Source organism: Lontra canadensis, unplaced genomic scaffold (genome assembly GCF_010015895.1).
Source record: "Lontra canadensis isolate GAN:19392208 unplaced genomic scaffold, GSC_riverotter_1.0 scaffold4, whole genome shotgun sequence".
Classification (NCBI taxonomy): domain Eukaryota; kingdom Metazoa; phylum Chordata; class Mammalia; order Carnivora; family Mustelidae; genus Lontra; species Lontra canadensis.
Window position 1 is genome coordinate 44,434,529 of NW_022630998.1, and position 25,659 is coordinate 44,460,187.

At 36.2% G+C, this 25,659-nt stretch overlaps 1 protein-coding gene across 2 annotated transcripts in view; it reads left to right on the forward strand.

Moving 5' to 3' along the window:
* The window catches only part of SREK1IP1 (SREK1 interacting protein 1), a 41,121-nt gene that overhangs the window by 14,958 nt on the left and 504 nt on the right, over nt 1-25,659 (forward strand). The window contains exons 3-4 of one of the 2 annotated variants that reach the window (XM_032849743.1): nt 8,183-8,326; nt 23,776-23,848. In XM_032849743.1, the coding sequence (XP_032705634.1) occupies nt 8,183-8,326; nt 23,776-23,848 (217 nt within the window). The remainder of the gene's footprint in view (nt 1-8,182; nt 8,327-23,775; nt 23,849-25,659) is intronic. The other variant, XM_032849753.1, reaches the window with a different exon arrangement.

Genomic DNA, 25,659 nt, shown 5'->3' on the forward strand with positions numbered 1-25,659 from the left:
CAAAAGAAATGAAATCTTGCCATTTGCAGCGATGTGGATGGAACTAGAGGGTATTACGCTGAGTGAAATAAGTCAATCAGAGAAAGACAGTTATCATATAATCTCCCTGTTACGAGGAAGTTGAGAGGCAGCATGGGGGTTTGTGGGTAGGAAAGGAAGAAATGACATAAGATGGGATCGGGAAGGAGACAAACCATAAGAGACTCTTAATCTCACAAAACAAACAGGGTTGCCAGGGGGAGAGGGGTAGGGAGAGGGTGGTTGGGTTATGGACATTGGGGAAGGTATGTGCTATGGTGAGTGCTGTGAAGTGTATAAACCTGGCGATTCACAGACCTGTACCCCTGGGGCTAATAATACGTTTTATGTTATTAAAAAAATAAAAAAATTTAAAAAATTCCGAGATGGAATACTTCAGGTTCTAACAAAGAGCATGGTGTGGCCATGGCATCTAGAATATCAAGGAACTGAGAAAAGCCATGCAACACTCTTAGACTGCCCATTGAGCCTTGTGGAAGGGCTTAGGGTGAAGAACTCAAATATGAGCCTGATTCCAAAGACTTCAGTATAGGCTTTGTATAGGGATGCCTTTGGCTCAGGTCATGATCCCAGAGTCCTGGGATTGAGCCCCACATTAGGCTTCCTGCTCAGCGGAGAGCCTGCTTCTCCCACTGCCCCTTGCCCAGCTTGTCCTTGCGTGCTCACTCCTTCTCAAGCAAATAAATAAAATCTTAAAAAAAAAAAAAAAAGAAAGAAAGGAAGCCCAGAGGATACTAATAATACAGAGGTAAGCTGTAGAAAAGTGTTCCCAGTGAAGAGCCAAATATCCTTTAAAGCAAGCGGTAGAGGGAGCAAACTGCAAACAGGTAGCACAGTCTGTCCATTAAGGATTGCATGTTTCAGAAGATGTCATAAAAAGATTGGCAGAGGGATGCCTGGGTGGCTCAGTTGGTTAAGCAGCTCCCTTCGGCTCATGTCATGATCCCAGCGTCCTGGGATCGAATCCCACAGAGGACTCCTTGCTCCGCAGAGAGCCTGCTTCTCCCTCTGCCTCTGCCTGCCATTCTGTCTGCCTGTGCTCGCTCGCTCTCCCTCTCGCTCTCTGATAAATAAATAAAATCTTTAAAAAAAAAAAAAAAAAAAGATTGTCATAGGGGCGCCTGGCTGGCTCAGTGGCTTAAGCCTCTGCCTTTGGCTCAGGTCATGATCTCAGAGTCCTGGGATTGAGCCCCACATCGGGCTCTCCGCTCAGCAGGAAGCCTGCTTTACCCCCCCCCCCCGCTGCTCTACCTACTTGTGATATCTCTGTCAAATAAATAAATAAAATCTTAAAAAAAAAAAAAAAGATTGGGAGAGAAAGGAGTGATTTTATCTGTTAGGTCAGGGGACCAGAAACAATATGAAGATAAGACTTCAAGGAAGATAAATGGATACAGAAGCCTACATTTTTGGGTAGGAATCACAATGATAGTGATGTGAAGCTTGGTGGAATTAATTGTGTTTAATAATTGAAAAAGTTTGTAATGTAGCCTTTATGCTCTCAGAACTAAGAACCTTAGGTAAAGCCAAAAGCTGATTTACTTAGCCCTTGTTCACATGGTCTGTATACCCCATATGCCAGGAAATAAGTACATGAGCACCCTAATTATAAAACAGGAGTTCTTTTCATTCATTGACAGATCTTTATCAGGACAGTCTAAATCCAACTATAGGTTTTATTATTACTTGGCACTTGACATTACCCATCTAGCCACTCCTTGAATGCGGACAAGGGAGACTATACCTTTCCCTTTATTGGTACAACAAATGGTCATAACCTGACACCATGTATAAAGTACCTACTTGGGGCTAGAGTCTGGACTAAGTGCTTTAAAGATACAATTAATTGTGTCTCATTCTTAAAACAACCCTATGAAGTAGGTTTCATGGTCTCCATTTTTATGAACATTCAAAAGAAAAGACTGATATCGAGATCAGTCGCCTCAGTGCAAACCCCCTTGGACACTTACTAGCTTTGTGACATCAGGGAATTTGCTCTACCACCTGTGTCAGTTTCCTGTCTATAAAATGAAACAATTATAGCCCCTAGCTCCACAGAGTTGTTGTGAAGATTAAATTCGCTAATGCAAGGGTTGAGCTCAATGGTTTGTCATAGGAATTCCTCAATAATTATTATTGACTCTTACTACTGTTATAAATCAGAAAACAGGCTCAGGAGGATTTTTTTATTATTAAGTGGGAAAACTGGAATTGTAATTTGTGAAACTTGACACTGTGTCATGGTCTTTTCCCCACCATTTGTAAAAATTGTGGTAAAATATATAACATATATATATAACATAAATATAATGTAAAATTTGCTGTTATAAGCATTTTTAAGTATACAGTTGAGGGGCATTAATTACATTCACAGTGTTGTACAACTGTCTTCACTGTCTATTCTGACACTTGTCATCACCCTAAACAGAAATGCTATAACCTCTATTTCTCCAGCCGCTCCTTGTCCCAGGCCCCAGACTCTGATACACTTCCTGTTCTATAAATTTGGCCATTCTGGATATATCATGGAAGTGTAATCATACAGTATTTGTACTTTGTGGCTGGCCTATTTCCCTTAGTGTAACATTTCAGAGTCCATCCATGTTGTAGCCTGTGTATATGTGTGTGTCTGATATACCACGTTGTGTAATTCATTCATCTGTTGGTAGGCACTTAGATTGTTTCCATTTTTTGGTTATTGTGACTAATGGAATAGTGAAAATGGATGCACAAGTATCGGCTTGAATCCCTCTTTTCAGTTCTTTTAGGTATATGCTTGGGAGTGGAATGCTAGGTCATTTGTGTCAGCTTTTTGAGGAGCTGTCTAACTGTTTTCCACTAGAAATTTTCTATTCCCACTAGAAATATACAAGAATTCCAATTTCTCTTGCTGACATTTATTTTTCTTCTCCCCTTTTTTTTATAAGTATAGCCATCCTCCTAATAGGAAGTGATATCTCAGTGTGGTTTTGATTTCATTTTCCCTAATGACTGATGATGTTCAGCATCTTTTTATAGTCTTATTGGACATTTGTATGTCTTCTTTGGATTAATGTCTATTCAAGTCTTCCATCCATTTTTTTTTAAAGATTTTATTTATTTATTTGTCAGAGACAGAGGGAGAGAGAGCGAGCAAGCATAGGCAGACAGAGGCAGAGGGAGAAGCAGGCTCCCTGCCGAGCAAGGAGCCCGATGTGGGACTCAATCCCAGGACGCTGGGATCATGACCTGAGCCGAAGGCAGCCGCTTAACCAACTGAGCCACCCAGGCGTCCCATTCCATCCATTTTTTAAGTGAGGTTTTTTTTTTGTTCTTGAGTTACAGCACTTGTATAGATACTGGATGTTAAACCCTATCAGATATATTATTTGCAAATATTTTCTCTCATTCTGTAGGTTATCTTTTCACTTTCTTAATAATTTCTTTGCAAAAAGGTTTTAAATCTTGATGAAGTCCAGTTCATCATTTTTTTTCTTTTGCTGGTGCTGTTGGTAATTTTTTAGATTTATTTATTTATTATTTGAGAGAGAGAAGGAGAGAGAGTGAGTGGGAAGGGCAGAGGAGAGGAAGAGAGACTCTCAAGCAGACTCTTTGCTAGGTGTAGAGCCCAACACGGGGCTTAATCCCACAGCCCTGAGATCACCCACAAGCCAAAACCAACAATCAGAGGCTTAACCGACGGCACACCACCCAGGCGCCCCAGGTGCTATTGGTGTTTTACATCTAAGAATCCTTTGCCAAATTCAAGGTCATGAAGACTGACCCTTACTGTCTCCTAAGAGTTTTATGGTCTTAAATCTTATATTGTTAAGTCTTTGATCCGTTTTGAGTCCGTGCTTGCATATGATATGAATAAGATGTTCAACCTTATTATTTTGCATATGAAAATCAAGATGTTTTGGCACCATCCCCAGTGAGCAGTCTTGACACTCTTGTCAAAAATTGATTGGCCAGGGGCGCCTGGGTGGCTCAGTGGGTTAAAGCCTCTGCCTTTGGCTCAGGTCATGATCCCAGGGTCCTGGGATCGAGCCCCACTTCAGGCTCTGTGCTCAGCAGGGAGCCTGTTTCCCTTCCCCTCTCTATCTCTGCCTGCCTCTCTGCCTACTTGTGATCTCTCTCTGTCAAATAAATAAATAAATAAATCTTTAAAAAAATTGATTAGCCATATGTATATGGTTTATTTCTGGGTTCTTAATTCTGTTCTATTGGCCTATATGTTTATTCTTGTGCCAGTACCATCCTGTTTTGATTACTATAATTTTGTGGAAATTTTTGAAATCAGGAAGTGTGAGTCTTCAACTTTTATTCTTTCTCAAGATTGTTTGGTTAGTCAGGGCACCTTGAATAGGGGAATAATCAGCCACCAAAAGGTTGTAACTTGAAATGTCTCTGTGTATCTGTGGCCAGAATTTGTTTCTGGTCACCTAAGAACTTTCTGCTCATTGTCTGCTTAGAGTCCATTTAGATAAGAAGTCACAAGAACTGTAATTTGGAATACGATTTTTTCCTAATTTTGTTCACTTATTCCCCCAAAAGAAAAAAAAAAAGGAAACTCTATGTAGCTTCATGAGTCACTTAAGATTAGTTTAGGGTCAGTTTCATTGAAGTAAAACTAAAATGCATGTGAGATGGAGCTTGCTGCCAGTGTGGTTGTGACTTCAGTATTGTATTTACTTTAAATATTCATTGTAGTATGAAGTGTTTGGGTGCAGAGCTAGCTTAAGTAAAGGGAAAAGTGTATCATCAGGAGTTCTGATCAAAATGGCAAGCTGAACCAAGACTGAAGGTCCTCCTTGTGCTTTGAACACAGAAATGCTGAGAAAACCAGAATAACAATAACAGAAATAACCCAGCTCAAATGAATGAAAGGGAACTTCCCACTGCTGGAAATGAAAAGGAACTCAAAGCCAGAACAGGGAATAATAGCTGAAAACGATGAGGTCCACAGGCCTACTGGGTAGACTTCTATTGATAGGGAATGACGCCTCAGACCACTGTGGGATGGCAGCATGGCTAGGGTGGGGACTCTTGCACAAAGCCCAACTTTTCTAAAGGCTGGGAAGTGGGGATTAGAAAAATCACATTCACTATCTAGGGAAAGTGGCAAAAAACTTTACTGTGTGAATTCCTACAAGATAATAAAAAAGAAAAGGAATAATCAAGAATTGGCAACCCAGGCTTATACCATGTGTAAGTATGAAGAGTGAATTCACACTGCCTCCAGTGAGGCAGGAACTGTTTTTCCAGGTTAAGAAATTAATATTGAAAATTGATCCAGTAGTGGGGCACCTGGCCTGCTCCATTGGTAAAGTGTGCAACTCTTGATCTAGGGGATATGAATTCAAGCCCCATGTTGAGTGTAAGAGATTACTTTTAAAAAGGGTGGGTGGCGCCTGGGTGGCTCAGTGTGTTAAGCCTCTGCCTTCGGCTCAGGTCATGATCTCAGGGTCCTGGGATCGAGCCCCGAATCAGGCTCTCTGCTCAGCAGGGAGCCTTCCTCCTTCTCCCTCTCTCCCTGCCTCCCTGCCTACCTGTGTTCTCTCTGTCAAATAAGTAAATAAAATCTTGAAAAAAAAAAAAAAAAGGATTGGTCTGCATATGATTTAACTCATATGTGAAATTTAAGAAGCAAAACGAATGAACACAAGGGAGAAAATAAAGAGAGACAAACCAAGAGACACTTGATGTTAGAGAATAAACTGAAGGTTGATGAAGGAGGTGGGTAGGAGATGGGTTTCATAGGTGATTGGCATTAAGGAGGACACTTGGAATGAGCACCTGGTGCTGAATGTAATTGATGAATCACTACTTCTAAACCTGAAACTAATATTACAGTGTATGTTAACTAACTGGAATTTAAATAAAAATGTGGGAAAATTGGACTAATATCAAATTAGATAAAGAAACTTAATTGCAGCTATATGTCATTATTAATAAAACAACAAAATTAATGACTGTAAAAAATTTTTAAAATAAAGGGACTGGGGAACGAAGAGGAGATAGATTAAATATCATTGATATTTAGTGGTTTTTCTCACAAAAATGATAACTTCATATGATTAAACTAATAACAACCAAAAGAGCATGGTAGAGAAATTTCAACATCAGTCTTTGGAAGCAAGAGCAGTCTTGGGAATAGATATTCAAGAACAGTGAAAAAGATAAAATGATAATGATCTTGATTATGCTTACTAATATAGTCTCCAGATATTTATAGTAAATATAGAGAAATATTTCGCAGGAGAAATTGGCAAATCTTTGATGATAGAGGTGTTTAGAAATTACACTATCAGAAGTTGTTAGACTTCCGATAATACAATGGAGAAGATTTAAACAACAAAATAGACATAGCACTCTATCCTACAGTGTGATATGTATTCTTTTAAAATACATCCAAATCAGTTTATTAATTTACTAGGTGATAGTCCACAAAATCTCAGCAAATAGCAAATAACTGATCTCTTACAGACCCTACTTTCTGGTAGCAGTGTGATAAATTTATAAAACAACAAAAGCACAATTTGAAAACTCCATATGTTTGTAAACTAAAAAGAATACTTTTGAATGATTCATTTGGAAAGAAATCACAACAGAGGAAACTTGTTTCCAGCAGTATGGCAGACTGGGTACTTTTGCAAACAATTAAGAAACTTGTATAAAATGTACAGTACATATATTAGTTACAGTAGTGTTCTAGGAAGAAAATAAAGAACTAGAAGATAACAATCAAAGGAAAACAGAAATTCAAAGAGGTAAGACTTGGGGGTATTTCCTGAACCCGGTGTTCATGAACTTGTGTTTTCATGGGTTGGCAGAGTATAACAGATAAAAGCAAGGCCTGGGGTCCTGCTTAAGATTGGGACTCTAATAAGAGGTGTTCTTGTATAAATGTAGAACTTACAAAGGATTTCACACTTAAAGTAAGAGGACTAGAAATAAACCCTAGCATAGAGTTAGAGTGAGTCATTAATGGATCGTGGAATCAATTATGTGGTTACCATCAGCACTGTGTGTTGTTTCTTATCTTTGTTTTTGAATATCAAATGTAGTAATGCTTGAGGTAACTTTTTGTTTCATTGTTAATGTGTTAGTGTGTATTTGTATTTGAATGTGTATATAAGTGCAAAACATAATTTTGAGTGGCAAAAACTAGTTGCAGACTGATAGGTAAGTATAATTGAGTTTAAGTTATAAAATAATGCAGTATGCTGTTTTGGAAAGAAATACCAACTGTAATATACCAGCTTCCGAAGACAGAATAATGGGATTAGGACTCTTCCAAGGAATGGTGCAAGATCCCCACTTTTGTGTGTGTGTATGTGTGTGTGCACAGGTGTGTGTGTACAGTACTTCTGCAAACATTTACTTAAAAAAAAGAAAGCTAAGTGAATATGACAAAATGTTAACATGTGGGTGATAGGCACTTGGGTATATATTGGCTATATAATTTCCTGTACTTTTGTGTTATTTGTACTATATGATTTTTGAAAAAGCTGTATCATGCACTAAGTGGGTAACTATTACAGTTTTATAATGGGGAGAGTCTTTAGAGGGTGAATGATGTCAGAATGAAATTTTTTTTTTTTTTTTTTTTTTTCAGAATGAAATTTTTATTTAAGTATTCTGTAGAAGAGCACCCTGGATGGCGCAGCTGGTCGAGCTTCTAACTTGATTTCAGCTTAGTTCATGATCTCAGGATCGTGAGATGGGGCCCTATATTGGGCTCAGCGAGGAGTCTGCTGGAGTTTCTCTCTCCCTCTCCTTCTGCCCCTCCCTATACACAAACTCTCTCCTCTAAAGTGAATAAATCTTTAAAAAAAAAACCAGTTATATTATTATGACACTTTTAATTAGATGAAAGCTATATAGTTGCTATGTAATTAAGTACATAAAAAGGGAAAATACAGGAAGTGTGATGTAGCCAAAAATGCCCGTTAACTTAGAAGCCCTGATGAAGAAAGGAAGTTCTCTCTCTTGAGTGGTTCATTCAGGGAAAGCAAACTATCACCCACTGAATAATAGAAGTTTAGACATTATATTATTAAAATTGTAACTTGTTTCTTAACCATGAGGCAACAAACCACAAATACATGATGTATATATTATTTTGTCTTTCACATGTTTGTGTGTTTGTTTTACTTAGCTGGTCACCTGACATTTGAATGCCGCAATTTTCTCCGAGTGGACCCCAAAAGGGACATAGTTTTGGACGTGAGCAGCACCAGCAGCGAAGAGAGCGAGGAAGAGCATGCAGAACTGAATAAATCGCAGGCGCTACAAGAAAAAAGTGAGTGGTGCTTTTTCTTTCCCTCCGTCCTTTAGAAATGTTTCCAAACTTCCTGCCTGTGATTATGTCATGTTCATTGCCCTCTTGTATTGATCAGTTAGACAGGTCATGTATTTTATGTGATAGGTATGGCACAGGTAAGGAAACAGGCTTTGGCTACTCTAAGTACTTTGCCCGAAATCAAACAAGCGATCAGTGTTAGAACCAGGAGGCGAGTCTGTTTCTGATTCCACAAGGCAGGTTTTGTTGTTGTTTTTCCATCACACTAAGATGTGTCGCATGGTACAAAGCTTCTGATTTAAGACTTGGTTTCTAGACCCGTTTGGCCATTTTGTAGCATGTGCCTTTCAGCAAGTCATTTAACCACTTGGAGCCTTACTTTCCTTGTGGGGTATCACAAGGAATTGGTGTGTCAAGTCACACTCATTCCAATCAGAGATGTTCACTGGTAGCCAGATTTACTAGTAATTTCAAGTATATACATGATCCTGAGGCATAGGGAAAGCTGCAAGGGTTCTAGGACCAACAATACAGCTCCCCACGTGTTTTCTTTCTACTTCAGAACCCACTCTGGCCAAGATTAACATGAGTTTTCTTCATTACTTACCCAAAAGAAAGTCCTTTAATCAAATGAAAGATCTCAATTTTATATCCATATAGTCCAGGGAGCCATGCCTGATAAATCCATAAATCCCAGAATTAGGTACCATAAATAATCTTAGGCAAACCAGCTACATCCTACTTTAAGCAGTCTATAAATAAGGAGTCTCTTGCCAGCAACTTGATTATGGACCTCTAGCTTTCAGAACTGTGAGGAAATCAGTTTCTGTTAATTAAGCACAACACCCTCCTCCCCCTGGCCAACTATTCTCTAGTTAGGAAATACCATTCATTTGTTTCCAGGAGGTCTGTCATTAGCCTGTTTAGGAAGAGATTTGACTAAGTTACCTTTTTTCTCTCTTGGGGGCATCCTCCTCTTTCCTCAAAGAAAGAGAAGATTGCATACCTACTGTTTAACCATTTCTTTCCCATCTTGTGTATAAAATGGCCCATCCTTGCAGTGCGGTTTTTAGGGATAAAATATAATGCTGTAGGTGAAAATACTTTGTGAACTTCAAAATGCCATGTGGTAGACGTCACACAGAATAAAAATGCAACTTATTTGAATATAGACTTAGGCATGGAATGAGAGAGATACAGAAAGTTAAAATCTTATTTTAGCTCATCAGAGAATAAACCATGTACCTTTTAAAACTTTTTAAGTTTTCCACATTACACCTAGAGAATGTAAATGAAGTAAAATGCCACCGTAGTAGGACGGCCTGAGAAGGCAAGAGGAGGAGAGTCCTAGAAAGGGCAAGCAAGACTTACGTTACATATGAGTACATATAGCTTCAGGTAAAGATAGCTTCTTTGCTGTACACACTTGCTCTTATTACCTACTGAAACACCACTGAAGTGAGAGTGCAAGAATTTTTTTAAAAAAACATAAACCCACAAAGGCAAAGAAAATGAAATAGGAAGCAGTAGTAACAAAATTTTAGAAAAGCAGGTGGTTTTAGGGATAATGGACTGCACACTTGAGAAAGCTCAATTCTTGAATAGTAGGAAGTCTGAGGAGTCACCTGATAGTATATACTTTAAAACTCCCCAAAGACTTGGTAATGAGTCGTTAGGTACCTCTGTGAAGACACCTGTAAGTCTAAAAACAGAAGGATTGGTTAAAAATCTGAAGTAATCCCCTTCAGTTCCCTTTGCCTACTCAGTGAAGCCAGATGTCTTCCCTCCATCACTTCAGCAGGCTACCAGTGTTAGAAATAGACCCACACAAAGGTGCCTTGTTACAAAACTTTGTATCATAGGAAATAAGGAGAATATAATTCACACTTCAAGAGTCCAGGATAAAACAGGTCATAGGTGAAAGATCAAGAATCAGAATAACTTTGTTCTTCTGTAAAGAAATACTGGAAGCTAGTAGATGTGGATAATGCTTTCAGATTTTTGAAGGAAAATTATATCCAAATGAGAATGATATACCCACCCAAATTATCAACTGAGTGTAAAATAGAATAAAGGCCTTGTGGCAGGCATTCAAAGTAAAGAGAGAGAGAGAAAGGAAGGAAGGAAGGAAGGAAGGAAGGAAGGAAGAATTATCTCTCACATACTCTTTCTTAGAGCACTGATTCCAGAGGTTTCTAACAAAGTAACAGAGTAGACCCTAAAAAGGAAGACTTTATAGGAATAGAAGAGATAAGAAGGGAGTCTCTAGGGCACTTGTAGAAGCAATCTCAGGAAGGCGGCCACTCTAGTCATAGAGACCAGGCTGAAAGAGCAAAATGAAGATTCTAGGGGAGAAAGGCTAAGATTTTCAATTCCACAGAGACAGTTCCTACCCCATCTATCTCCACTGTCCTATCAAAAAATAAAAAACAAGAAAACTCAAAACCAAACCAAAACAAAAACTCTAGAATTAGTAAGGCTGCTAGAGAACACATAATTTAAACCTAGTTTTACAGGAAAGGAGCTGAGGACAGGTAACTCCCAGGTCACTAACTTGTCACCATGAAGCCAGCATTATGATCCATGTTTCTTACCTACTTGTCCTATAGTGTTTACAGTGTGGTGCTTTCCTACCTTAGAGATTACCCAGTCTATTGGTTCTTGACCTTTTTTCCCTCACCACATCAATCTTGAAGGAGAAAGTACACCCTCATCATGAATAGTGGCTTAGTCTAGAGGTGACTTTTGAATCAGAAAACTTGGGGCAAATCTTACCCTGGCAGGAAAAGGGAGGGAGTTAACATACCATATACCAGAATAGTGAGTAGTTGGTCAGACTTCCTTGTTAGAATCAGCTTTCCCTTAACCTCACATTGAGAATGACTAACTCAATACAGACTTTTTTTTTCCCCCTTAAAAAGATACACTTGCTACCGTCACTTAAATGCTCAGAACTTGTTTCCAAGTCTCATGGCTCCCACACAAGACAGTGCTTATTTCAGGATCTCTTGCAGATTTCAAAAAGTATTATAAAAGGGATCCATATTTATTTCATGGTCATCTAGTGGAAGCCCAGTGACCCCCTACTCAAATAAACAATAAACTGGTTCCTAAATACAGGGAGAAAAGGTAGACAGAGGGAGTGGTCCTTAGTTGCATTGATAACTTTCTGATGCTGCTCAGGACCTCTGATGGCATGAGGGTAAAACACAGACCTGCCGAGTGTGAGTTCTCATGCCATAAGCTTTAGTGGTACCGAGGGCTCCTAAATCCTTCCCTGGTTCTTGGAGGTGGGGAGCTCTTGTATCAAATCTTTTGGATAAGTTATGGGGGGTACTTTTTTGGTTGACAATAAAAATGGGGAGCCAGGAGAAAGCAAAGAATTTTTAGTATACTTATGTTAATTAGTTTGTTCTGCTTTTATGAAATAGAGACATAAGGGGAAGAGAGCTAAATGTCACCAAACAAAACTCAAAACTTATTTTTAAGTTATATATTTTTTGCTTTTGTTTACATTTGTTTCTATTATATAGCGTATTTTTCAATGTATTTAATGTATTTAAAGAATTAAAAGAACATAATTTGATCTTTATTTAAAACAAAAGTCCAAATGACAAATACATCAATTTCTGACACAAATTAGATAATGTGAGAGCAGGACTTGACATGGATGAGAATAAGTTGTTGTCTTACAGTACAACAACCTGGAACCCATGCAGCCTTATAAAATTGTATTACAAGTGCTGTGAACAGGGAAAGATTCAGTAATCCGTACCTAATGAGAATTAAAAGATCTTATTGATTCACTGTGTATGTTTCTGTGTGAGCATGCTTTCTGTTCAGTGGCATTACAATGGTTTACTAAGCTTTTTAAGGTTTTATAGTATATTTTGAACTTGCTAAAGAAATTTGCCTTCGGAATTATACGTGATAGTAGCAAATATCTGAAGACCTATTTATGTTATAGTATGCAGAAAACCAAAGTAAAAGGATTTTACTATTTCCAAAGGACCCAAGAAATGAAGAGTATGGATTTTTTTCTCATTCTATTTTACCTAGCATCATTTAATATTAATCAGCTATTTACCTGTAATCAGGAGGTAGTCCTCTCCTGATATCTCATCCCTTAATATTTTATGATATTCTTTTAGTGCAGTCCACAAAAGAAATGTATTTTGACAAATTTGGGGGTTTGGGCTTCATTTGATGTTTTGGTATAGTTTTGTTTGTTTAAGAAAGTTTTATGTTAAGTTCATACTTGATATTATTTAAGGATGGTTGATACTGAATGCTGCCCAGGAGAAAATACCACAGTCAGGTATTTGCATGTTACCATAATTGTGTCTCTTGTTCCCTTTAGTACCTGCTGGAATCATATTCAAGCAAATGACTTACAATGGTGGTTTCAGTCTTCATAAAGATAGGGCTTAAGTGAATCCATAGCATGATTAGAATAAAACTAGTATTTGGCTCAAAAGGTACTTTTCAAGGAGGGCCCGTATTGTATAGAGCACTGGGTGTGGTACATAAACAATGAATCGTGGAACACTGAAAAAATTATTTTAAAAGTGTACTTTTCATAAGAAAGCTACAAAAGATACTTGCTAAGTAGTTGATTAGAAGTCACAAAAGTGAATGGAAATTTAGACTAATGGATCTAGATTTGGAACCACTTGGGTATTTAAATGCAATGGGAGTAGACTACAAACCTGGTGACATATGCAAAGATGTAGTGGCTGATGCTGCTGGTGCTACTAGGGTGGTCCTTTCTTGTTATCCCAAAGTTGTCTCCCAAGCACTGGATCATATCCTGTGATGCCTGTGTATTACACAAGAGACTACCACTCTTGCTGAACATTAGAAACATTAAGTGGTAAAGTACATAGGGGCTTTTTGCCTTCAATTTTGTACTCCAAAGGTTAATTGTATCATTTTCCAAGAAAATACTGTTTTGAAAAAGCTCAGATTCTTTTCCCTATGCCTATTACATTTCAATATCCTGTCTCAGAAGGAACTTCAATAAATAGAGGTGGAATCATTTTAAGAGTGGTGGTATCGAAACACTGAACTGTCTAAATCAAACTTTTGTCTTCAGTGCTTGAATTCTCATATACCGTTACTGTCAATACTGCTACTTCCTAAGTGTCATAGCCAGGAAAAAAGATTTCTTGAGTTCTAGAATTATTTCTTTTTTATTAGAACTAATTTCTCTATGTAACCGAGACACTGGATTCCTTATCCGTCATTCCTAAATGGAAGTAGTTATTTTTCCCCTAGCTACTTATTTGCTTGGTTTCTTATAACTTTGCAGGAAGGGCATGTTTATAGTAGTCATTTTGAACTTACAGATACCAAAAAAATCTGCTCAAGAGAAAGCTAAAGTGACTATTTTAATGTCCAATCAAGTCAATTTCAAAACAAAGACTATCACTAGGGATAAAGAGGATTTCTTTGTAATGATAAAAGTGTTAGTGCACAGAACATCTGAATACTAAGTGTTTATGAATACTAAGTGATTATGCCCCTAATTACAACTTCAAACTGTATGAGACAAACTGCTAGAACCACCAGGGAAAATCCTTGTAGGTAAATAAATCCACAATTATAGTTGGAGATCTCCGCATTCCTCTCTCAGTAATTGATGGAACAGGTAGACAGTAAATCAGAAAGGATATGTAAGACTTGAGTAACACTGTCAACCAACTTGACCTATTCTGTGCTTTGTAGAACACATCACCCAACAACAGCAGAATACACATTTGTTTTCAAGAGCGGGTAAAACATTTACCTAGATAGACCTTATTGTATGCTATAAAACAAGTCTTAATACTTTTTGAAGGATTCACATTATACAAATTATGTTCTCTATCCGCAAGGGAATTAAGTTAGGAATTTAATAATACCTTCCAACAAAATTTCCCAATATATGTAATCTAACATATTTCTTAAATAATCCATTAGGTCAAAGAAAAAAGGCAAAAGGATATTAGATAGTATTTTGAACATAACACAGTGTAACATTTATGGGATGCTCTTGTGGGGTAAGCCTCTGCCTTCGGCTCAGGTCATGATCTCAGGGTCCTGGGCTTGAGCCCCGCATCGGGCTCTCTGCTCAGCAGGGAGCCTGCTTCCTCCCCCCCTCTGCCTGCCTCTCTGCTTACTTGTGATCTCTCTCTCTCTCTCTCTCTGTCAAATAAATAAATAAAATATATTTTTTTTAAAAAAGGCAAATTTATAGCACTAAATTCCTGTATTAGAAAAGAAGAAATGTCTCAAATTTATAACATAACCTCTGCCTTAAACACTAGAAAAAGAAGAGTAATGAAACCCAAAGTGAGCAGAAGAAAGAAAATAAAAAAGGTCAGAGATGAAATCACTGAAATGGAAAATAGGAAAACAATAGAGGAAATTAGTAGAACCAAAAGCGGCCCTTTGAGAAGATCTATAAAATTGAAAAATTGCTCTCCAAACTGATAGGTAATAATCAAAACAAACAAAAACCCCAATATCCGAAATTAAAGAAGTGACAACACTACAAATTATAAAGGTGCTAAAATAATGGAATACTGTGAAAAACCTTATTGCAATAAATTGGACAACTTAGATAAAATGGACAGTTACTTAAAACATAGAAACTACCAAAACTCTTTGAAGAAGAAATAAACTGAATGGCTTGAATGTACTAAAGAAGTCAAATATTTAGTTTAAAAACTTTCAACAAAGAAAACTCCATAGCCGAATGACTTCTCTCTTAATTCTACCAGATGTTGAAGGAGAAATAATACCATTTCTACATAAAATCTTAAAAATTGTAGAGGAGGGAGTACTTTCCAACCTAATTTATAAGACCAGCATTCTTCTGATAACACTACAAATAGAGACTCCTACAAACACAGGCACAAACAATTTTAAGCAATTAAAAGAATTTTAGCAAATCAGATCCAACAATATGTGAAAAGGATGTTATGACCATGTGGTGTTTATCCCAGTAGTATAAGATATGTTTCAATTCAAACCCAAACAATGTAATTCACCATTTCAATATCCTTTTAAAAAGAACACCTATATGATAATTACAGCATTTTAAGAAATTATATGAAGAAGTCCACTGTCCGTTTTTTATAAAAATGCTCAGCAAACTAGGAAAAGAAAAGAACTTTATCAACTTGATAAAGGACATATGTAAAAAAAAAAAAAAAAAGATTACATAATACCTAATGGCGAAAGACTGAATGTTTCTATATTGTAAGAATCAAAACATAGATGTCCACTCCTCCCACTTCTGTTCAACATTGTAGTGGAGAGTCCAGCCACGCAATAAGACAAGAAAAATTGAAGGCATCCAGATTGGAAAGGAAAGAGTAAAAGCTATTTACTGATGACTTGGTCCTCTATATAGAAATCCTGTAGAATCTACCAAAAAAAACAAAAATCAAAAGACAAAAAAAAAAAAAAAACTTACAGACACTAGTAACCTGAAAATTAAGTTCAACAAAGTTGTAGAATACGAGATTGACCAATGGGCACAAATCAATTGTATTTCTGTATTTTGAGAACAATCAAAAACTGAAAATTTAAAAATACCTTTTATAACAGCATTAAAAATGTGAAATACTTAGGAATAAACTGACAAAAGATGTGCAAGTCTGGAACATACAAAACATTGTGAGGGAAATTAAAGAAATGAACGAATCAAAAGATAGACCATATTCGTGGAATAGAATAAATCTTTTTAGGATGTCTTTTCTCTCATTGAACACTACATCAAAAACTGATGATGTACTATGTATTGGCTAACTGAATTTAAAAAAAAAAAAGAGAGAGATGTCAGTTCGCCCCAACCTGATTTATAGATTCAAACTAATCACAATCAAAACTGTAACAGACTGTTGTAGAAATTGACAAGCCACTTTAAAGGTCTTGTGGAAATGTAAAAAACTAGAATAGCTAAAATACTTTGAAAAAGAGTAATAAAGTTGGAGGACTAGCACAACCTATTTCAGGGTTTGGTGTAAAGCTCCAAGTAATTAAGGCAATGTGGTATTGATATAAGGATAGATCCATGGAACAGAACAGATCTGTACATTTATGGCCAATTGATTTCTTTGAACTTTTTATTTTCAGAGAATTGTAGATTCACATGCAGCTATAAGTGATAATACAGAGAGCACTTTGTACACTTTATCCAAGTTTCCTTCAATGGTAACATCTTCCAAAATTGTAGTATAATATCACAACCAGGATTCTGACATTGATAAGAATCAAGATAATATTTCTATTAAAGTCACACCCACTTCCCCCTTGTCCTTACTACCTTCTTTAAAGTCACACCCACTTCCCTCTTGTCCTTACAACCTTCTTAATTTCTGGCAACCAAAAATTTGCCATTTCTGTAATATAATTTTGAAACTGTTCCATAAATTGATTCATATAGTATATAATCTTTTTAGATTGGCTTTTTCTACTAGCTGTAATTCTCTGGAGATGCATTCAGGTTGCTGCACATTTCAGTAGTTTGTTTCTTTTCATCGTTGAATAGTGTTTAAGTCCATGATCCTTTTTGAGTTGATTTTTATTTAAGATGAGAGACTCAAGCCAGGTTTTGGTCTTTGCTTAAAAATAACCAACAGTTCTAGCACTCTGTTGGAAAGCTATCTTTCCTCCATTGAATTTCTCTTGCATTTTTGCCAAATATCAGTTGGTCATATTTGTGTGGGTTTGTTTCTTTTTTCTATTCCATTGATCTTTGTGTCTTTTCTTCCACCACTGCCACACAGTCTTGATTAACATAGCTATATAATAAGTCTTAAAATTGAATATGCTGATTCTTCTCACTTTATTCTTATCCAGAGTTGTTTCAACTATTCTCTATTCTTTCCATATAAATTTTAGAATAATGTCTATATCTACAAAGAAATCTTGTTAAGATTTTGTTAAGAATTGCATTAGGGGCGCCTGGGTGGCTCAGTGGGTTAAAGCCTCTGCCTTCGGCTCAGGTCATGATCCCAGGGTCCTGGGATCGAGTCCCACATCGGGCTCTCTGCTCAGCAGGGAGCCTGCTTCCTCCTCTCTCTCTCTCTCTCTCTCTCTCTGTCTGCCTGCCTCTCTGTCTACTTGTGATCTCTATCTGTCAAATAAATAAATAAAATCTTTAAAAAAAGAATTGCATTAAAAATGTATATCAATTTAGGGAGAATTGACATCTCTACTATGTTGTCTACCCATCCATGAACATGATCTGTCTCTCCATTTATTTAGATCTTTAATTTCTTTACTCAGCATTGTGTCATTTTCAGCATGAAATCCTGTATGTGTTTTATTAGTTTTATACTTATAAATATTTCTTTTTAAAAATACTTATAAATGGTGTATTCTGAATTTTATTGTCTCTGTTTATTACTAGGCTATTTTGAGTTTTGTTGTCTCTGTGTTTTTAACTAGTATATAGAAATGCAATTCTTTTGTCTATGTTTATACTAAGAGTTTTTTGTAGATTCCTTGGGATTTTCTATGTAAACCAACATATCTGCAAATAGGAGTGGTTTTATTTATTTCCTTTTGATTTGTAAGTCTCTTTATTCTTGGTTTTTTGTTTTTTGTTTTTTGTTTTGTTTTGTTTTATTTTTTGCTCTGTTACCATACCTTGAGCTTACAGCACTGTGTTGAGAAAGAGTGGTGAGAGAAGACATTCTTACCTGGGTTCTAATCCTAGAGGACAAAAGCATTTATACTTTCACCATTATGTATAATGTTAGCATTAACTTTTATGTAGTCACTCTTTATCAAGTTGAGAAAGATACTCTCTATTCCTATTTTTTCTCAGAGTATTTATTGTGGAATAGTTATCAGATTTTTGCCAAAAGCATTTTTCTGCATTGATCAGTATGACATTATGATTTCTCCTTAGCTTGTAAATATGGTAGATTATATTATTGATTTTTGAAAACTGAACCAGTTGTGCACCCCTGAGTTCTATTTGCTAATATTTGTTAAGGATTTTTCCATCTATATTCATGAAACATGTTGGCCTATAGTTTTCTTGTTTTGTACTATATTAGTCTGACTTTGGTATCAGAGTAATAGTGACATAGAATATTGCGATTTCATTCTCTTTTTTTTTTTTTTTTGAAAGATTGAATAAGATTTGTATAAGAGTGGTGTTAATTTTTCTTTAAATGTTTGGTGAACTTCTTCAGTGAAGTTCTCTGGGCCTGAAGATTTCTTTTTAGAAGTTTTTAAATTACAAATTCAATTTCCTCAGTACTTAAAGGGTTATTGAAATATTCTGTTTCATGTGAAATAAGTTGTGGCAGTTTGTTTTTTGAAAAAGGGGTCCATGTTGTCTAAATTGTCAGATTTATTTCAGTTATCCTTCTGATGTATACAGGTCCACGCTGATATCCCTTTTATCATTCCTGACACTGTTAATTTGTGTCTTTTTTTTTTTTCTTTCTTTCACATTTTGCTAGAGACTTGTCAGGTTTATTGACCCAGCTCCTTTTCTTATTCTTTTTCTCTATTTTTTTTCTGTCTTCAATTTCATTAATTCTTGTGCTTATTATTTTCTTCCTTCTACTTGCTTTATGTTTATTTAGCTTTCTCCCCCTACGTTCTTGAGATGCAAGCTTACGTATTATTAATTTGATACTTTTCTTCATTTCTCTTGTAAGCATTTCGTGCTGTAAATTTTCCTGTCAGCACAGCTTTACTGTGTTACACAAATTTTGATATATTTCACTTTCATTCACTTCAGTGTGTTTTGTTTTCCTTGAGACTTCTTCTTTGCCCAATGGATTACTTGAAGGTGTTGTTTTTTCCCAAGTGTTTGGAAATTTTCCTATTATCTTTCTTTTACTGATTTCTTATTTGAATCCATTATGGACAGAGACTTAACTTTGTATATGTTCTGTTCTTTTAAGTTTGTTAAGATTTGCTTTATGACCGAGGGTATAGTCTGTCTTGGTCTATGTGCTGTAGGCACTTGGGGAAAAAAGGTATAGTCTACCTTTGTTGGGTAGAGTGTTTTTAAAATATCATTTAGATTCTGTTGATCGATGGTATTGTGGAGTTTTTCTCTATTCTTGCTTACTTTGTGTATGGTATCAATTAATTGTTGAGAGAGACAGAGTTGTTGAAATATCTACCACCATAGATTTGCCTGTTGTCCCCTTTCAGGTCTATCAGTTTTTGCTTCATGTATTTTTAGCTCTGTTATTTGGTGCATACACATTTAGGATATGTCTTATTAGTGAGTCGAAACTTTTATCTTTATATTATGCCTCTTTGTTCTGAAGTCTGTTTTATCTGCTATTAATATAGTTACTCTAGCTTTTCTTTGATAATGTTTGACATATTTCTATCCTTTTACTTTGTCTATATCATTTTATTTGAGGTGGGAGTCTTGTAAACAGTGTGGATGGATGGATCATATTTTTCAATCCACTTTGCCAATTTCTTTTAATTGGTATCTTTTTTTTTACATTAATTATTTATATGTTAGGGCTAATCCTGCCATTTCATTATTTGTTTTCTTTTGACTCTCTCTGTTTTTCATTCTTATTTTTTTTTCATTCTTGTTTTTTTTTTTTTCCCCCTGCCTTCTATGGGTTACTTGAATATCTTTTAGAATTATCTCTGGTGCTTTGATTTAGCTACAGTGTCACTTGAACACTTGTAGAATTGCATTTTGATTTATCTTTAGTATCTTTGGCTTTGTCCATAGTGGTTTTTTTTTTTTTTTAATGGGAAATGCAAGTCCATAGTGTTTTTAAATTTTTCTGTGGTGTTTTATGTAACAATTTTTGGTGGTTCCTCTAAGTATTATGTATACAAAATTAATCACAGTCTACTGGTATTGTCATCTTACCAATTCAAGTGAAGAGTAGAAACCATGCCTCCTTTTATGTCCCTTTACCCTCTCCCCTTTTTAATACTGTTGTCCTAATTATGTTTTCTACATACATTTAGAACCATATGAGGCAATAGTTCTAGTTTTTGTTTCCACCATCAAACATAATTTAGGAACTCAAGAGAAGGAAAGTACTCAGGTTTTTGATGACTGTGTTCTTTCTTCTCAATGTTCCAGCATTTCTTCTTTTTTCAATTCCTTCCCATTTAGAGAACTTCCTTTAGTCCTTTTTTTTTTAATATTTTATTTATTTATTTAACAGAGAGAGAGAGAGAGAGAGAGATCACAAGTAGGCAGAGAGGCAGGCAGAGAGAGAGGGGGAAGCAGGCTCCCCGCTGAGCAGAGAGCCGGATGTGGGGCTTGATCCCAGAACCCTGAGACCATGGCCTGAGCTGAAGGCAGAGGCTTTAACCCACTGAGCCACCCAGGTGCCCCTTTAGTCATTCTTTTAGGGTCTGTCTGCTGGTAACACATTCTTTTATTTTTCCTTATCTGAGTGTGTCCTGATTTCTCTTTCATTCTTGAAGAATATTTTTACCAGATAGAGGATTCCAGGTTGACATTTCCTTCAGCACTTAAAAAATGCTGTGCCACTTAACTTCTGGCTTCCGTGCTTTCTAATAAGAAATCTGCTTCTATTCTAATTGTTTCACTCACATAAGTAATGTATTATTTTTCTCTTTCAAGATTTTTTTTTTTTTCGTTTGTTTTCAAAGGTTAAATTGTCATAAAGCTTGATATGGACTTCTTTGGTTTTACCCTGTTTCGGGTTTACTCAGCATCTTGAGTCTGTAAGTTTATGTCCCTTGCCAAACTTGGGAAGTTCTCAGCTATTACTTTTTATGCCCTTCCTTCTTTATACTCTCCTTCCAGGACTCCAAGTGACATAAATATTGTGTCTTCTGTTACTGTCCCCCAGATTCCTCAGTCCCTTTTCTTTAAGCCTGTTTCCTTTCCATTGCTCAGATTGGGTGATTTCTGTTGTTTTGTTCTTCCGTTCACTGATATTTTTCTTCAATGCTTTGCATTCTGTTATTGAGCCCATCCACTGAGTATTTTAATTCCACTTATTATATTTTTAGTTCTAAAATTTCTGTTTTGTTCTTCTTTGGATTTATAGTTTCTTTGGGGCTTTCATATTTTTTCATTTGTTTCCAGCATCTCATTATAGTTCATAGAAACATTTTTATAACAGCTGCTTTAAAATCTTTTTGGATTATTTTAATACTGCTCTCATTATGGTGTTGCATATTCATTATTTCATTTTTTATTCAATTTGAGATCTTCCTGCTTCTTGACTTGTTGGGTTCTTTTCAGCTCAAACTTGGGCATTGTTATGTTGTATTATGCATCTCTGACTTTTCTTAAACCTTCTCTTTTATCTGATTTTCTCTGGTATGACCACAGAAGGAAAAGTGGGGATACCACCTTGTGACTGCCAGGAGGAGACAGAAGTTCTGTTTCCCCACTCAGGTTCCACAAATACTCAAAGTCGCATGACTTCTTGTTACTGCTGGGTGGAGGTAGGAGTTCCAACTCCCTGTTGAGGTATCCCATTGTGGGAGTGGTCTTGTTACCACTGAGTGATGATGAAGGCCCTGATTTTCATGAGATCTCCTCTGCCAATACTTCACTGTAGATGGAAGGGATCCCACATTACTACTGGGTGGCAGCAGAAGTCAGAGCTTCCTAAGTGGTCTCCATTGACACTATTAGTGGAGCTCTCTTTACTGGCCTGTGGAGATGAAAGTTCTGGCCACCCACTTAGACTTCTCAGGCTGGGGAATTGAGGTGCCTTATCACAGCTTTACAAGGGTAGAATGTCTAGGTTTCCCATCTAGCATCTGCTGACATGGGTGGGGGTGGTGCCTATTTTTTCTGTGATGTTTGACTTCAGAAAGGGCAGTTATTATCTACTAGCTACCTGTTCCTAGGCTGTCCCTGTTTTGGTCCTTTGGGTAAGGAAATCGGGCTTTCGTTAGGGCATTTTTTGGTGTACCTGTTGACATTGCCAGGTTGCCTGCTTCTTGCACTGCCAGTCTGGGCTATAGGAAGCAAGAATTCCAGGGAACTCACTACTCTGTCCTTCTCTGGGTTTCAGGATCCTTTCTTATTTCTACTTTTCAGTTTTTTATGTTTGTTTTTATAATGTCTGGTACTTTTTAGTTGAACTTACTGGGAGAAATAGAAAAAAATACACTTACTTCATCTTCCCAGAAGCAGAAGTCTAAATGATTTTTTTTTTTTGTGGCTCAGCTGATTTTTTGACAAAGGTGAAATATATTGCAAAATATTACATATGCCACTGTATTTATATACCATATAAAATACCATATATCCATCTTTCAAAAGAGAGAAAAACTTGGGACTTATATGTAACTATTTTACATAAGTGACTGTATATGCATATTTGGTTATTAGAGAGCAAGCTTAGAAGAAAACACACCAGACTAGATCTGTTGTTGTTGTCCTGGGATCCTAACATCATGATCCTAGAATCCCATGATGCTAAGTTTGTTTGAAAAAGAAAATTTTAAAAAAGCTGTATTCAAGGGGCACCTGGCTGGCTCAGTCAGTAGAGCATGCGAGATCAGCCATCTTGATGTCAGGGTTGTGAGTTCACCCCCCATGTTGAGCATGGCGTCTACTAGGAAGGTAGGTAGGAAGAAAGGAAGAAGAAAAAGAGAGAGACAGAAAGGAAGGAAGAAAGGAAAGGAAGAAAGGAAGGAGGAAGGAAGAAGGAAGAGAAAATCTGTATCTGATTGTATTGTTTTGCTTTTTAAGACCTGAAGTGCTGCCCACCAAATTGTTGACATTGATTTGCTATGGAAATTAATGGTGGAGTGCATGAATTTTTTTACTTAATGTACCTAGCAGTGATAGAAATTTTTCTTAAAAAGCATATAATAGTTTTTATAAGCTTCTTAATAAATAAAAATAATTAAGGACCTTGAGTGTATTAAACTAAGTAAAATAGGTCAGAGAAAGATAAACATTGTATGATTTCACCTATATGTGAAGTCTAAAAAATAAACAAAAAAGCCAAGCTAGAAGATACAGAGAAGAGATTTGTGGTTGTTAGAGGCAGTTGATAACGGTAATCAAAATGTGTAAACTTCCAGTTACAAAATAAATCAGGGGGATGTGATGTACTGCATGTTGACTATAGTTAATAGTACCGTACTGTATATTTCAAAGTTGCTAGGAGAAGAGATCTTATAAGTCCTCATCACAAGAAAAAAAAAGTGGGGGTAACTATGTAACATGGTGATAGATGTTAACTATACTTACAGTGATTATTTTGCAGTATATACAAATATCAAATTATTATGTTATACACCTGAAAGGAATAAAATGATATATGTCAATTATACCTCAATTTTTAAAAAAATTACCAGGAAAGGAAAAGTTGTTACAAGAAAAGTGCAATATCCTAACCAATGAAATTCATCAGCCAACAACCAAAATAAAAAAAATGTATACATACCAAATATTAGTACGTAGATTCATGGTATCCTGATTCTTTCCCCTCAACACACAGGAGTAAATGAAGAAGAGGAGAAGAAAAAAGCAAAAAGCAAAGAGAAAATCAAGTTGAAAAAAAAAAGGAAAAGGTATTTTTTAACATCCTTGTTTTTTAAAAGCAGGACTATGAATCCAGGATGGATTATAAAATTTTATTTTTTGTGTGTTGTCCATTTAATTTGACACTAATTTTTTTAATGAGAATTAGATATTCAGTTGTTTCAGTACAATAACAAAGGAATCAAAAAATGTTGATACCTAGCCACCTTAAATTTTTTTTTTTTTTGGAGCAAATTAAGGTATAAATAAATAATAGCCACCCTCCCTTCTTTTATGTGTTCTAGAATTTTCATTTTAAAACATCAGCCAGGCTTTTAATTGGATGATATCTAAGTTCTTTACATATATATTTTGTCCTCATATATATGAAGTTGGAGCTTAAATATTTGTATTCTCAAAATATCATTGTCATGGCTACAACATTAAGTTACTAATAGGATTTATATACTCACTAATGATGCTGAAAATTCCTTCAGGTCTTTCAACAACCCTCATCAGCCACCTGTGAATTTTTAGTATCAACTCAGACAGGGCCTGAAATTAAATGAACTTTTCTAGACATACTTAGCAGAGATTTTGCCACCTAAGGGAATTGTTGTGTACAAGTATAACACCTTATCTTAGAAATGAGAATCCAGGACCAAAAAGCCAAAGAAAAATGTACAGGCAAAGAAGCTCTAGTCAGAATCCATAGGTCAAGCAGAATCTTTAAAATAGGAAAACAGGGGCGCCTGGGTGGCTCAGTGGGTTAAAGCCTCTGCTTTCGGCTCAGGTCATGATCCCAGGGTCCTGGGATCGAGCCCCGCATCGGGCTCTCTGCTCAGCAGGGAGCCTGCTTTCCTTCCTCTCTCTCTGCCTGCCTCTCTGCCTACTTGTGATTTCTCTCTCTCCATTAAATAAATAAAATCTTAAAAAAAAAATAGGAAAACAGACAAGAGTTGACAGTAATGGAGTTGAAGAGGGTACAAGAGAATCCATGAGAAAATTGGCTAAGGAAACAGCCAGAAGTTCAAGTAAGACAGACAAGATGGAGAAGAGAGTACAGCATCACAGAAACAAGGGAAAACTCAGATTTCCTACACAGGATTCATGAATCACTCTACAGACCCAACCTTAGAGTCTCAGACACTAATTTTTTTCCCTTCTGTATGTCTCTGTTGGGTTTTCTTAGCTTGGGCTTTAACTTTTAATCATTAGATCACTCAACTATTTCTTGAGATGTCTTTTTTAATTTTAAATTGACTCGGTTTCTGTCTTTTCACACAGAGTTTGGGGCAGATTATTGTATACCTGTTTATATAAGATCTTAAGAGGTGGCTTCTCTGTTTTTTGTTACTTTTCTTTTTTTCTCATAGTAGAGGAAGGAATTTTATAGTTTCCCCCCCTATTTTTTTTATTAGAGTAATATTAGAAAAAAAGAATAATGCTTAGTCATCCTCATTCAAACACATCTTTTTTATAACCAGTGAAAATTACTTTGGATTGCAAGTCCTCAGCTGTGTCATTCTGCATCTAGAAGATTCAAGTATTCTAACTTGAGAAGTCAAAAGAATTAACAAAAGTGCTTTTATTTTGCTAATTTTCAGCTTTCACCCATTAATACCGAGGTACAGTTATAGCCCTTTTTATATAACTGCCTCTTTCTGTAGCTCTTTTAAGAGACCCTGCTAACAAGTTATTGTGTACATGCATGAATTGTATGTATAATAAAGGCTTGGTAAATGACGCTTTGCTTACCTTGTAAGATTTTGAAGGGTATGACAGGATGAAAAACTGAAAATCATAGAAAAAGCATTATATCCTTACTGAGTTTAAAACTTATTACTAGAGTTGAGCAGAA